The sequence below is a fragment of the Elephantulus edwardii genome, unplaced genomic scaffold (genome assembly GCF_000299155.1).
Source record: "Elephantulus edwardii isolate Elephantulus edwardi_28Jun2011 unplaced genomic scaffold, EleEdw1.0 scaffold00044, whole genome shotgun sequence".
Classification (NCBI taxonomy): domain Eukaryota; kingdom Metazoa; phylum Chordata; class Mammalia; order Macroscelidea; family Macroscelididae; genus Elephantulus; species Elephantulus edwardii.
Genome location: NW_006399794.1, coordinates 5,090,488 through 5,105,781, shown reverse-complemented (window position 1 = coordinate 5,105,781; position 15,294 = coordinate 5,090,488). Strand labels below are relative to the sequence as shown.

General features: G+C 34.2%; 1 protein-coding gene across 2 annotated transcripts in view; it reads left to right on the top strand.

The window, feature by feature from the left end:
- WEE1 (WEE1 G2 checkpoint kinase) overlaps positions 1–15,085 on the top strand; it is a 33,365-nt gene extending 18,280 nt beyond the window's left edge. For both annotated transcript variants that reach the window (XM_006885424.1, XM_006885423.1), the window contains 5 exons: positions 581–702; positions 8,530–8,676; positions 10,562–10,743; positions 12,230–12,546; positions 13,788–15,085. In XM_006885424.1, coding sequence (XP_006885486.1) covers positions 581–702; positions 8,530–8,676; positions 10,562–10,743; positions 12,230–12,546; positions 13,788–13,941 — 922 coding nt within the window. In that variant the 3' untranslated portion in view covers positions 13,942–15,085. The remainder of the gene's footprint in view (positions 1–580; positions 703–8,529; positions 8,677–10,561; positions 10,744–12,229; positions 12,547–13,787) is intronic.
- Positions 15,086–15,294: the final 209 nt, after the last annotated feature.

Sequence of the window (15,294 nt, the reverse complement as noted above, 5' to 3'; positions counted from 1 at the left end):
TTTTTTTTTTTTTTTGGTTACAAATCTTAATGTTGTTTTTAAGTGATTTAAACACTATTCTGCAGCTTTTGAGAAATGGTATTGTTTACTAATATCCTTTACATTTTGTACCTGTGATTCTTTCTGAATGAAATGCTGAGTAATATATTCTGGAGCTTATTTTTAATTTCTCATTTTGGCTTAGTGATAAGGAATTGTACTGTCAACACAGAGATACACAGTTCAAATCTAGGAACTGCTCCACAACAGAAAGATGGATAGCCTCCTCTGTGTGATTAACTGCTTCTGAAAACTCACTGGAAGGTTGGCTCTGGCTCGATGATAGATAACAGCAATAAGAATTCACAGTAAAATTGATTTATCCTGAGTTCTAAAGCCAACAAAATATTTTGAACATTTTTGTTTCATGGAAGCCTTTAGAAAAATCTCATGAATTCTTCCTTCCTCATATGGAGGATAAGCAAATTCTTCATCTTAACTATAGAATACAAAAGTCGTATTTATTTTACAGTGTTAGGTAAATTTAGTTTAGGGTTAAACAGATGGTTTACCATTGTATTAATTTCAATTTTTTTTCTAGGCAGAATGCCCTGAGAGAAGTATATGCTCATGCAGTTCTTGGACAACATTTTCATGTGGTTCGATATTTCTCTGCATGGGCAGAAGATGATCATATGCTAATACAGAATGAGTATTGTAATGGTAAGTAATACAATGACATGGTTCTACAGTAAATTTAAAAGCTGGAGAAAATAAACACTGTGGAAATATTTCTATTGCACTTTTTCCCACTTGTAAATTAAAAAATCAAAAGCCCAAATTCAAATACAAATAATACTTCTATGTTTAAAAATTAAAGAGAGATGGAAGGAGAATAAAAAGGGAAGGAACAGTAACTATAGATAAAAACAATTGCAGAGGATTGATAGGTAGGATCAAGATGGGAGGGTGGAGAGGGAACAGAAATTATTGAATGGGAGAGTACAGTGAAGAAGGGAGAGTACAGAGAGGTTTTTTTGATAGGATGTTGTAAGTAATGGCTTTCAGTATACAATCAATGGTAGTTATTGTTATGAAACAAAATGTATGCGAGTGAGTGATTGAAAAGCAATTTTAAAAAAAAAGTATTGAAAGCCCTGTTCCTCCTGAATACCTTGTAGCATATATTATTTATGTACCTGCTACTCAGATTGGACTTCAAGAAAGGACAAGTCTTGCATATGTGTTTTGATATCTCAGGAACCTTGCATAGTGTGGGGTACACATGGTTGGTTTTTGGCATTTTTTTTTTACATAGGTATTTTAAGATGTATTGTTGAATGAATTCTTTCTGAAACTAGCCTTCCAACTCTTTCATATTTGTGCACTGCTAGTACAGATGTTGGCTGTCGTAAAATGACAGCGACTTTCCCCTTTACTAAATTCAACCAGTCGTTCAAAGCATTTTCTAGTCTTGTCCCACTTTCATCCACCTAGTTTACCATTAGAATCACTTAAAAATCCCAGGTAAGTACATTGATTCTCTAGTTGGTCCTCCATCGTTTACCCTTTTCTCCCAAAAAGCATACTTTGTAACTCTAGCTTTTAATTTTAATAAATCCTTCTCTGGACTCCATTTATGTCCCTTCTTTTCCATTAAACTTTGACTAAAATCCCAATCTGAGTTCTGATGGTTTCAGAGGTGTGTTAATAATATATGTAGAGATCTTTGCTTTATCTGTAATGGATTTTTATTTCTGTATCTTTCCTGTGATTCTTAAGAGCAAGACACCAAAGTTTTATTTATTCTCATTTTTGTTCTTAGATAATCAAAACCAGCATATAGCTTGTCAATAAATAAAAGATTTAGGTAATAGATTCTTGTTTTCTCTATTTAAAAATATGAATGAAACCAGAAGTAAAAAATCCATTTTTAAGCCTTGACATCTCCTTTGGTTGTCATTTTTTAAGTGTTCTGTAAACTTGAAAGAACCTCACTATACAGAATTGCTGCTGGTTTGTTTCACAGAGCTCTTGAAATGTTTCTGCTCATTTCCATCTTTGTGTGTAGCTGTCTCCCATAACCTCGTGTAACCTTCGTTTTTTGTTCTTATACTTTTGAGTAAGAAACAACTCAGAGCTGATGGATTTTCAGAGGTAGTAGTTCACATGGGAGATAACTTATCTTTCTCTCGAGGAGTGGCTGGTGGATTTAAACTGCTTGGTTTTGGGTTGACAATGCAGGTCCTTATCATTAACCTATCAGGCTTAAGTTTTACATAGTTGTATTTAATGTGAAAGGCAAAATGACCATATAATGTCTTCTCCATTTTGTATTTACTAAAGCTGTTTTCTTTTGGTTGCTTAGTCCACCCTTTTACCTTTTTGGTTTGGGTTTTAACTCATTATTTTAGTAGGAGTTCAGGCATCACCAGTCTCTGATGACCTACCAAGTAGATGATTGTATAATTCAGATAATTTTTAGGTAGTTTTAAAAATTTGTCTTGAAAAAGTGATCTTGCTACCTTCTCATTTTAATGACCTTCCCCTGTAATAGAAATGACAAAAATATTTTTAAGTAGTTTGTTATGTTAATATAGTATAAGACACTGAAAGTTCCTATAAATAGAATATTTTTTACAAGTGATCTTTATATATAATATATATATGAACATAAATATAAATATGTGATTAAAAGTTATTAAAGAATATTCTAGAAAGAAAGCTTTATAAGGAAACATTAAAAAATCAAACTTTTTAAAAGTTTTTTTCTTTTTTTATTAATTTTAATGAAAATTTACAGACTTTGGATTTCCATTCATTCATTGTTGCACTTTTCTCCCTGCCCAGCCCTCCCCCCAGTACATTCTTCTCTTTGAAAAGTAAAAGAAAAGTTCGGCCATTGTTTTACAATCCCTCCCACCAAAAAATAAAACTTTTTTTACTGTCAGTTCAGCCTCATAGCAACTCTCCAAGTTTTTGAGACTCTGACTCTACAAAAAAGTGACTGCCTAGCTTTATCCTGCCAAGGAACAAGAAATTTGAATCCCTGATCTTTTGGTTAGCTGCCCCAACATGTCAGGCACTTTGTTACCACTGACCCTAATAAGGAAATGAATCTTAAAAAAAAAAAAAGTTAAAAAGTTGATATATGAGAAAAGGCAATTGCTTTGCTTATGTTTTTGCTTGTTCTTTGTTGACAACTCAGAACTGACCCTCCAGTGGGTTATTGATAAAGGTATTATTACAACACTATAGTTAAAACACCATAACATTTGGCATAATCACCCAACTATAAAAATAGTGTGTTTGATGCATTGTTCGTAACCTGTCAGCAGACCATACCAATGATGGGTTCCATTCCGGTGCCACAGAAATTCCCAGAGCACTACAGGATTTTTATTTATTTATTTATTTATTTTTTTTAGCACTACAGGATGTACCTGTTTGTCCTTTTGGCAGTCCATGAGATATTCAGTACTCCTCCAGCACTACAGTTCATTTTTTTTTTTTTTTTTTTTTTTTAGCACTACAGGATTGACAAGACTTTTGTCAATCTGATTTTATGTTTGGGAGACAAGTACAAAAATTAAAGTTAAGATGAGCATCAAAGGAGACAGAAAGTAGTGACAGAAGTAGGAATAAAACCAGGAAATTGGTTGGAAGATTAATGAAGAAAGTAAGGAACTCTGGCGAGTTAGTGGTAAAGAATTCCACTGTCAAGCTCCAGGCATACAATTTGAATCTATCAGCTGCTTCATATAGGAGAAAGATGAGCAGTCTCCTCCCGTGGAATTTATATCTTCTAAAAACTTGCTGGATGGGTCAGCTATGAGTTGATTCCAGCACCAGGGTACATAACAGTCTTCCCATCAAATGCTTATCTATGTCAGATAAGAAATCTGAGATTAGATTTTTGGATTGAGGTATGTGTATGTTGTTGGTGACCTTGTCAAAAAGAATCTCTCTGGTGTGGTGATGAAAGCCAGTGAGCAAAAGATCAGTGGGTCCACAGGTGTGGTGCAGGTCAAACGAGACTATTGTGTACCAGCTTTGGGTCCCTAGAGCCCCAAGACCTGGCCCCCCACCACCCTGGGAGAGGAGCCTGAAAGGGAGCAGAGAATCCTCTAAGGAAAGAGATGGTCCCTTTCACTTTCCTGCTGATGGAACAGACCCATTCAATTCAAGAATTTAATTGTAACAATTTACGGAGCAAATACTACCTCTGTGCCAAACCCAGTTAGGTACCAGGGTGGACAAAAAGAATAGACCCATCTGCTGCTTTTCTGAAATTGAGCCACTGGATTATGGAGCAATTGTGAAGCTTTCAGATGGCTTCAATGGAGCAGACCTAGGAAATGTCTGCAGTGAAGCAGGTATGTTTGCAATTTGTGCTGACCATGAAGTACAAGAAGACTTCATGAAAGCAGTCAGAAAAGTGGCTGATTCTAAGAAGCTAGAGTCTAAATTGGACTACAAACCTGTTTAATTTACTATAAGGTTTTTGATGGCTGCATGACAGATACCGGGTTAATGTAAAAATAAAGAAAATAATGGATGTATTGGCACTGATCTCAACAAAAGTGTATGAATAAAAATATGGGATAGCATAAAAGAAAATAGTGTATTTTTTAATAGCCCATAGAGATGAAACCGTTGATCTGAAAGGCCATTGCAGTTAATAATGTCAGCTAGAGCACATTAGAATATTCAAAGTAAAGATCAGCATAGATTTTTAGTCTGATACATGTGAGCTGATCTTAAGAAAAATTGTTCTGTTGTTATAAGCAACTGCAAGAATATTTTGATAAAAAAATGTTTTGTTGAAACACTGCAGAAAAGTTTTAGAGACAGTTAACCCCCTGACCATGATAGTGACAGTGCGCAGACTCTACCCCTCACCATGAAAAATTATTATCTTCAGATACTTTTCCACAGTTTAAGGAAAGGACTCTGTTAACAGTAATTTACACCTTTGATGATCTGATTATTCTTTATTGTGACTGAATTTCCTTACCGTTTCAAACCACTGCTCCATTTCTATCATATATTACATATTTGTGAAATGATTGATGAACAAGTTATTTTGCATTTTAATGCTTTTATCATTGGTGAAATTTCTGAATTTCTGCTTTGGATAAAGAAAGAAGGAAAAATGTTAGGGAAGGACAACATGTAATGTCTGCTCAGTGTTTTGCTCTTATTACTTGTGCTGACCTTTTAGCAATTCATAGAAGGGATTGATTCAGCCATAGTTGCTGGATCCATAAACCATATCTTTTCATATCAAACTTAATCTAAGACTTTAAGGTTGTTTTGTCTTAAGGCCTGAATTATTAGTCGTTTTTTCTCCTAGATTTTTTTTTATTAAATTTTATTAATTTTAATGAACATTTACAGAGATTTTGCGTTTCCACTCATTCATTGTTGCACTATTTTCTCCTAGTTTAAAATTTTTAAGCTTAAGCACAAGATATCCATAGGTGTTTTGTTTTGGGTTTCTTTGGTTTTTAAATTTGTATTTAAAAATATGGCATTTTTTAATTGTAAAGTTCAGATATTTCAAACTGAATTAGAAGAATTTGTTAAAATTATAATTTGCTAACATTTCCAGTAAGAACATTGATCGTGTTGTTTCAAATTAAATAGTCACCAAAAATGGATTTTCTGTTTCTACTTTTACAACAAAATGTTTTGGGGGTTTTTTAAATACATCTGACATTTTGGTCATTTGTTCTTATTCCGTTCTAGGACTTACTCCTTAATTTATTATCATTGGTCTTTTTGAATTATTACCCTTTTGTCTCTGACTTTGTTACTTCTTAGTTTTAGAGAGATTTTATTTTTCTTTTCTTCCCCTGCCAGAAAAATTCATTATGTCTGAGATAGAAGATGAACTTCATCCTTTATAAAACTTTTTAAAGCAAAAAACAAATTAGCTTATGAGTTTAGCTCTTTATAAAAGCAGATTGATATTTTCTTTCCTAGTAAGAATATGTCCCCATGCATTTCCAAAGCTGTAATTGGCAACGCATTTGCCACATCTTGGTCTCATGGAGCTGCATGTGGGTTCAAACCACTGACTTTCTGCTTGTCACTTTCTCCTGCACACATGCACACTGCTTGGTTCAAAATTGGGAAAGGTGTACGCCAGGGATGTGTCTTATCTCCATACCTTTTCAACCTGTATGCAGAGCAGATTATCTGAGAGGCTGGGCTCTATGAGGAGAAGCGTGGTGTTAAGATTGGTGGAAGATCTATCAACAATCTGCATTATGTAGATGACACAACCCTGCTTGCTGAAATCGAGGAGGACCTCATGCACTTGCTGTAGAGGGTCAGGGACTGCAGCCTTGAGTATGGACTGAGGCTCAATGTCAAGAAGACAAAGATTCTCACCACTGGACCAATTGGTAGCATCAGGATGGATGGTGAAGAGATTGAGATTGTTCACAGCTTCAATTTGCCTGTCTCCATGGTCAACACTCTTGGCACCAGCAGCCAGGAAATTAAAAAAACGTATTGCGATGGGAAAGTCTGCCTGATACAGGCCATGATCTTTGCAATCACTTGTTATGCATCAGAGAGTTGGGCATTGACTAGGAAGGATAGAAGGAGAATTGATGCCTTTGAGCTGTGGTGCTGGAAAAGAGTATTGAATGTATCCTGGACTGCCAAGAAAACAAACAGATTCATCCTAGAGAGGGTTAAATCAGGCTACTCCTTGGATGGAGGCAAGGATTCTGGGGCTTCGTCTGACATACTTTGGGCATGTTGTAAGGAGAAACAGGTCCTTGGAGAGGGACCTCATGCTTGGTAGGGTGGAGGGACAGCGCAGGAGGACCCTCTATGAGGTGGATTGATTCAGTGACTGGGGTAATTGGGATGGGTGTGTCAGAGGCAATGCGATTGGCACAGGATAGAGCAGGGTTTAGGGCTGTTGTACATAGGGTCGCTATGAGTCGCAAGCGACTCGATGGCACATATCAACAACAGTAAGAATATGCTGTAAATTAAGATTATACTAGAATAAAAGACTAAACCTGTGGTCATATATAGGTTTTGTTGCTAGTGTTGCAAAGTTAACAAAACTTTTTCCTTTTTTTTTTTTAAATTTATAAACAAACACCTTGAGGGAAAAGAATTGGTAGGCCAGGTGCTTAGGACCATAGTCTGGGGAAAGTATTCTGTATCCTTCCTTGTTGAGTAGTGACTTGGATCTTGTAAATGGCCATATAAGGTACAACTGTTACTTCTTTCCCATCTGAAGCAAAGAAAAGTAATAGACACATATAGTAACTGTAAGACTAAAGGATGAATGGACCATGCAAACTCAACTCTCTGTTACTTTGAGACCAGAAGAGCTAGATGGTGCACAACTACCACTACTGACTCATGATCCCAACAGAAGGTCTTGGATACACTGGGATAAAAATGTGGAACAAATCTCAAAATAATGAAAAAGATTAAGATTACTGACCTGATAGAGATGATGGAACCCCTGATTATGGCTTTTCAAGCCTGGAACTGAACCTCACTGCTGTGGTTCTACTTACTCTTAATCCAAAAGACAAATTTACAAGACGAATAGTACTTGCTTCTTAGGATCATCACACATAGGAGATAAAAAAGGCAACATTTATCCAGAGATAAAGGAAGGCATGAAAGGGTAGGGAAGAATTAATAGAAGCAGGAAACACAGGAAGAGGGAAGAGTACTATTGCTTTAGGGATTTGCAGTTAATGTCATGAACCAAGTGTTGAAAACTGATTTACTCTGTAAACAGTCAATCATAATTAAATCACAATTAAAAGCTTAAAAATTATAAGCTAGGGTACAACATTTTATCTGTAAAGTTTTTATAGATTGTTGTCAAGAGTGTAGGGAAACGGGTATTCTGATCCATTAATAGTGTTATTATAAATTGGAAAAGGCTTTTGGTGATAATATGTAAGGAATGCACTTATGTGTGCTTATATTATAAATACACTTGCCCTTTGATCTAGCATTTCCATGTCTCCAGATCTACAAAGTGTCTGGGAATTGACCAATGTATAAGTTTATTAGATTGCTATATATATATATATATATACACACACACACACACACACTCTCTCTCTATATTGGAAATTTAAGGATTTCTGTTAGGGGATTTGTTGATTTATTCAGTTGCATAACAGAATCTATGGAGACACAGATAAAAGGGATGATTCTTTGTATATCGGAACAGAATGAGCTATAAGATAATGGATATGTGCTATCATTTGTGTAAAAAGGAGATGGATACATAAGGCATTGACGGTATAAGGTTTATTCTAGGAAAGAGAACCACATGGGTTTTCGGAATATATGAGTAAGAGACTTTAAATTATATCTTATGCCATGTTAATTTATTACTGCTTAAAAAACAATTTTTTTATGTATAAGCAAGTTAAAGGGAGATCTATAAAATTACCTCATGATTGAATCAATCTATAGCCTTTACTAAAGATAGAAGGGGGAATATTTATTATTTAATTTTTAAAAAGACTAACTTTTTCTTTCTGTTAGGTGGAAGTCTAGCTGATGCCATAAGTGAAAACTACAGAAGCATGAGTTACTTTAAAGAAGCAGAATTGAAAGATCTCCTTTTGCAAGTTGGCAGAGGATTGAAGTATATTCATTCAATGTCTTTGGTTCACATGGACATAAAACCTAGTAAGTATTTGAGATCCTCTCTGACTTGTGGAAAATAAATTGCTTCATTAGAACATTATGAAAACATTTATACATCCTGTTAGCGCTTTTTTTAAAAATAATTTTTTATTTTTTTTTTACCTGTTAAGCTTTTTTATGGTTACCTTTAAAAGGGTTTTGGCCCACTTAATCTCTACTTACCTCTTTTCCCTGTTTTCCCCAGAAGGATTAGGTAATAAAAGAGTTTCTATTTAAAGGTGCGACAAAAACTGTTGCTTTTTTAATAGTTTTTTTTGAAATTTTTATTATTTGTGTGTGAGTGTACCATCAAATCAGATCTGACTGGTACAGGAGGAGATTGTCCCTCCTTCCCCGGCAGAGCATCTGGTAGTTTGGAACCCTGTGCCTCTGGGACTGTAGTTGCAGCTCCTTGCCACTAGGCCACCAGAGCTCCCCAAAACCTTGCTTTTTTAGGAACCAATATCAAGTGGGTTCAGACAGAGAGATTTAACTGTTCCGTGGAGTTTCACATATGTCTTAGCTGTAGAGCCATAATTACAAAATTAATGCTGGTACTGCTAACAGGGCTACTATAATATAATAAAGAGATCTGAAAGGATTTTGAAAACTTAAATGTTATACTTTTTTTTTCTTTGTATGTTTCTAGTCCATAACGGAAATGGTGAAGTATTACATGACTTGGAAAGCATGCACATGCATTAGGATTATAACTATAAAAAAAAGTTTGGGAGTTAATCAGGGCTGGAGAATAAAGGAAGATAGTGATTCCCCCCCCCTTTTACAGTTTTATCATTTTTTTATAGCTAAAAAAAGAACTGATTTTTAAAATATGAAAATATATAACTAGCTTTAGTAGATTTACCATAGTTTGGGTCAGAACATCATCAGAGTGTGCCTATTGAGAGTTTAGGGTATGAATGTAACTCAAACTCAGTGTTGGTTCCAACTCATAGCAACCCTTCTTCTGAAGGAGGAGGAGATTGCCCATCTTTCTTCCAGATAGAGCTGCTATATAATTTTAAGTTAAAAACTCAACTCAGTGCTATGGAGTCAGCGGTTGCTCTGGTGTTTTTTGTAGAGGCTATAAATTGCACAGGTCGAGATTGCCCATCTTTCTCCCAAGGAGTCACTGATAGATTTGAACAGCCACCTTTGGGTTGGCAGCACAACTTCCTACATACCAGGTCACCAGAGCCCCTTTAAAAGTAAAAACAAAAGGTTAGGTTAAGTAGAAACAACAACTTCATAAGCAGTAATAACTAGAAATTTTAAAAAATCTCATAAAATTTTGAAGCCACAAACAATCAGAGGTAAGAAAAAGCTTTGAAAATGATCACTGTGAAAACATGATATTTCTAGCGTACAAAGGAATTTACTATTAATATACTAATAATGCATCAGTATAACTACATTTTTTAAAATGAAAGTTGATCTTAGTCCTCATTTTATTGAAATAAAATGTGCAGATATTTTACTACCTGATTTTTTTTTTTAGTTAACTGTCTTATTTAGTACATCTTATCTAACAACCAGAGTACATAAAACATTTTTTTACTTAATCCACATTTCTGACAGTAGTTTGTTTAAACTACTATTTGACTCAGAACTATACATTAGAACCACTTATGTCCATTTTCCTTTTTCAGATTGCACCATTCCTCTGCTTTTTAGAAATGGCATAAACTCATTCCTTGTTGGATTTTTTTTATTCTAAATATTTGTGTCCTTGTATTTAGCTTGTTTCTTCTTTCCCTATATTTTTAATAAGTTGAGATTTATAACTAAATGGTTGATGGACTTCAAGTTAAACATTTATAAATGTGTTTATGGAGTTTAGTTACATTATTAATTGTTAGTGTGACTTACATATTTATTTATTGAACAGGTAATATCTTCATATCTAGAACCTCAATTCCAAATGCTGCTTCTGAAGAAGGAGATGAAGATGAGTGGACAACCAACAAGATTATGTTTAAAATAGGTGATCTTGGGCATGTAACAAGGATATCTAGTCCACAAGTTGAAGAGGGTGACAGTCGTTTTCTTGCAAATGAAGTTTTGCAGGAGGTAATTTTTTCTTTTGTAGTACTTTTTTTTCTCTCGTGGAAACCAGTTACCTTGCAACACTAATGGATACATCAATTAAAAGTATTAAAATTTTTAGTTAATTATTCATTGAAAAGTACTGTAAAAGTACAAACAATCAAAATTGAGTGTTTTCAAGCAAGAGTTAGTAAAGACAAAGATTAATATTTAGCAGTGGTAGAGTTGCTTTATAACTACTGGTGTAAAAGTAAAATGTCATCACTTTTTGAGACGAAAGTATTCATAGCTATTGGCATTTTAAAATCACCTTCCATTTTTAGGATTCTTTCCTACAAAAATATGTATGTAGTTACACAAACTGAATACATAATGTAAATAGTACTAGTGATAAGGTGGGATTAATAAATTCAGGATTATTCTAACACATGGTATATTCTAAAAAACATCCTATATTTCCAGCCTGCAAAACTGGTTGAGCTAATTAACATTTGTTGGGTACTTGAGATCCTATTGGAACTTTTCTATAGTCATGCAGATTACCTTAACTCTTTGTTTACGGGAAAGGAAATGCATATTTCACTGAATTAGCATTTACTTTTTGAAACTAAATCCTATTGTAGTTGTAAGCTGTTTATCAGGAGGGGAAATGCCTCTTTCCTGAATTAGCATTTACCTTTTGAAACAGTATTTTTCTTAGTCCTATGTAACTGATATCAGAGGTTGTCTGTTTACTTGTAACTGTATGTAGGCTATTCTTTTGAATGTAAAAATCCTGTTGCTTTGAACTACAATACTAGTATGTTAAGGGTAGGTTAACACGTAACTCTACTATATATAAACCTATAAACCAATAAACCACTCTTAAGACAGGGAGGCAGTTTTTGAGAGGATTTTCTCTCCTCTTGCTTTAGGTTCTGCAATCCAACTATCTATCTTAACAAGTGACGACGGAAGGTCACTTGTGTTCACTAACACTAATAAGGCAATAGTTAAGTTAAGCAGTGAAAATGTATTTCATAGTAGAGTTTTCTGTGAAAATGGGACTGGTCGGTCAGTTTATAAGCAGTCTGGTCCTTGGCTCTTATATAATGTGTATATTTGTGCTTTATTATGTATGTATGTTTGGAATTTGCCAATGTGCATATGTTTTGTATTTGCATATCAATGTCCCTAAAAGGCTAGCAGTTTTTCGGAAGAATTGAATAGGGTTTTGTTGGGGTTGTTTTTTCTTTTTTTTTTTTTAAAGTTGAATTAATGAGAAAGCAAAAGGCTTTCACTTTTAAGTATGTTTAAAAATTTCCCCAGCCCTATGGTGCATATTGGTAATTAACATAAAAATGTATATAACTGTTAGTTTGAAATCGTTTGATGGATCTTAAGTCTTGATAGATAATCTTTTAAAACATTTTAACTTGATACTATTTCTTAATCAAATTTTCATTGAAGGTTTGATTTTATTTTGACATTCTTACATTACTTTTAAAATGATATTCTTTTATTTTTATAGAATTACACTCATCTACCAAAAGCAGATATTTTTGCTCTTGCCCTTACGGTAGTATGTGCTGCTGGTGCTGAACCTCTTCCCAGAAATGGAGACCAATGGCATGAGATCAGACAAGGTCGATTACCTCGGATACCACAAGTACTTTCCCAAGAATTTACAGAATTGCTAAAAGTTATGATTCATCCAGATCCAGAGAAAAGACCTTCAGCAGCAGCACTAGTAAAGCATTCAGTCTTGCTGTCTGCATCTAGAAAGAGTGCAGAACAATTACGAATAGAATTGAATGCTGAAAAGTTCAAAAATTCACTTTTGCAGAAGTAAGTGAGGGCTGTTTTATTTTCATACTTTCTCATTCTGATTTTTTTTTTTAATAAAACTTAATTGTGATTTTAACAGAAAAGTTAGATTTTCATTCATTCATTGTTGCACATTTTACCCCCTCTAATTAATTTTTTTAAGAAAAAATAATTCATTGTTGCACAATTACCTCCCCCCTCAATCCTCCCCCTAGTCCTCTTTGCAGTGTACCTCTTTTTCTGGGCTATTGTCATTCTCTAATTTTATTGAGAGATGATACAGAATTTCTTCCAGTAAAGAATGTAGTGGGTTCCAATGTTGTGTAGTAAAGGTTAGGGCTTCTTAAAGTAGTATTTATGCTATTAAATTTGTGGTTTTTTCAAAATTTTTAATTAACTTTAAAAAATTTAAGACTAGCTTGTATTTACAAGTGATAGTTGTCCTTAAGCCTTAGGTCACAGCAAATTCCCTTTCCTGAAGCTCTTATCGTAAATGGTTTTCTTACAGTAGTCTACTCTGTTTATATTTATGAAAGGTTGAAATGTCAGATTAGACTCTCATACTTGTACTTCAAATGACTGTCCTTTGACATTTGAAAGAAGCTGGTTTCGTCCAAAGAGGAAAAAATAATTGGAGAGTATTAAATAACCATAGATCAATCACATTTCTGATTCTTTCATTTTAGTACTGCCATTTTTATTCTAACTTAATAAAATGTTCTTGAAATAGTAAAAGATTTAATTGCCACTAGTGTGACATCCACTCAGACAACAAGCTTTCTTTTCATGGTTTTAAAGATTTTTTCATTAGTGTGTTACCCTTTTTTTTTCTAGTGGAACTTTATAGAACAAAACACCACCAGTTCAGTAGTTTCTACATGTTCAATTCAGTGGCATTGATTATTACATCCTTTGAGTTGTGCACCATCTATTAAGACAAAAGTATGATGGAGTTGTATTTGAATTTTTTTTAAATTAAGGCTCAAAGTCAATACTAGAATCTTTATTATTTGTACTAGTGACAAGTATATATGTTGTTTGAATCCTAAAAGCACAAAGTAAAATAATTTCATGATTTTAAAGTTACTTGAACAGAAGGCAGCATTTTCTTAAGTATTTTTCTTTCCTCATTTTACATCTTAGCATAACAGTGTCCTGCAAAGATCTCTTCTTTTAGTCTTTTTTTGTTCTTCTGGTATTTGTGCCTGGGATTTATGCATTGCATTGAGTGCTGAGTTTTTTTTCCATTTTTTTTTTCTGAGAGAGCTCAAGGAAGCTCAGATGGCAAAGGCTGCAGCTGAGGAAAGAGCACTCTTCACTGACCGAATGGCCACAAGATCCAGCACCCAGAGTAACAGAACATCTCGTCTTATTGGAAAGAAAATGAACCGCTCTGTCAGCCTTACTACATACTGACCTATTCTTTTCCCACCTTACCCCAGAAAACTGTGATGAAAGGAAGCTAGATTGAAATCACTGCTAGAAACCAGTTTGCATTACTTTCTCAAATGGTATCCAGTAGTTTAGGACATTTCGTGAATTACAGTTGAAAGCTATACCTTGACCATTGTCAAGCTTTCTCCTAGTCCTACCAGTCTGTCTTCTGTAGATTGTCAGTCACTGTTGGATGTTACACCGGCCTTCCCAGGGTTAACCACTGTGGTGGTATGCTGCTTATAGTTTGCTGTTGCTTTGTAATAAAAGGTATCTTTCCCTGTAGTGACCTGTAAAAAGGACTCAAGGGCTTTATTACAAACATTCTCCCTTTGTCAAGGGAAATACTAAGACTCAGTACTACTCATCCTTCAATTTACCTGTGTGTCAATTTTATATTTCTTTTTTAATTGTGAATTTTACTTGTATATCCAACTGGGAGCACTTTGTAGGCATTGGATGAACCATGGAATGGTAATTCTGTGGAACTATGCCTTGTGAATTTGCTGCTATTTTAGATTTGTCTTTGCTGTAAGATTGTAGCATTAAACAATCATCGTTGTTAATAGGCTTTCTTTGGAAACAATTATGTGAAATATATAAGCTGCTCTTGATGAAAAGCAGCAATTTGCCTTTTTCCCTTGAACTTTGAAGCTAGTGCATTGGAAAAATGCACCTCTTTCCCTCCCTCCCCCCTTGAAACGCTGTATTAATGTAGTATAATTATTACTGGTTTTATAATTTTTCCTGATAATGTCCTTCCCTGACTCTCTTTAAGAATGTCTCCTCCCAAGTTTTGTACTTGATTGTATTATTACTCTGTTTTTAAACGTTTTGCTTGATTTCTCTTCAATATTTGTATATATAAACTGATACTGTATATAGCTGTTTGAAATGCCAGAATGACTTCTGACTATTCCAAGTTTTTTCATAAAATATATTTTATCTGTGATTAGCCATTTGACTAATAAATACTGGCTAACAAATGTTGCAAAAAATAGAAAATGTCTATTCTTTGTTCCTCGTTAGTTTTGGTTGAAAACATTTGCACTTGTCTGTTTGACTTGTGTTTTATTAATATTGATTGGCATATTAAAAGTCACTCTGTGCTTAAACTTAATTGTCTCAATCTTTGTGGAGCCTGTTTTTACTATTTTATCTCCAGTATCGCTGCATTATAAGATGTAGGTTATAATGTACATAAAGTGCAAAAAGCAAAGGGCAGTATTTTAGATATGTGAAACTTACACCTTTAAGTGATAGACTTGTTTAGCTTCCTCACTAAAAAAATTTATTCAGCCAAATTTTAGTGTTTTTATTTGCTATTATGAACAT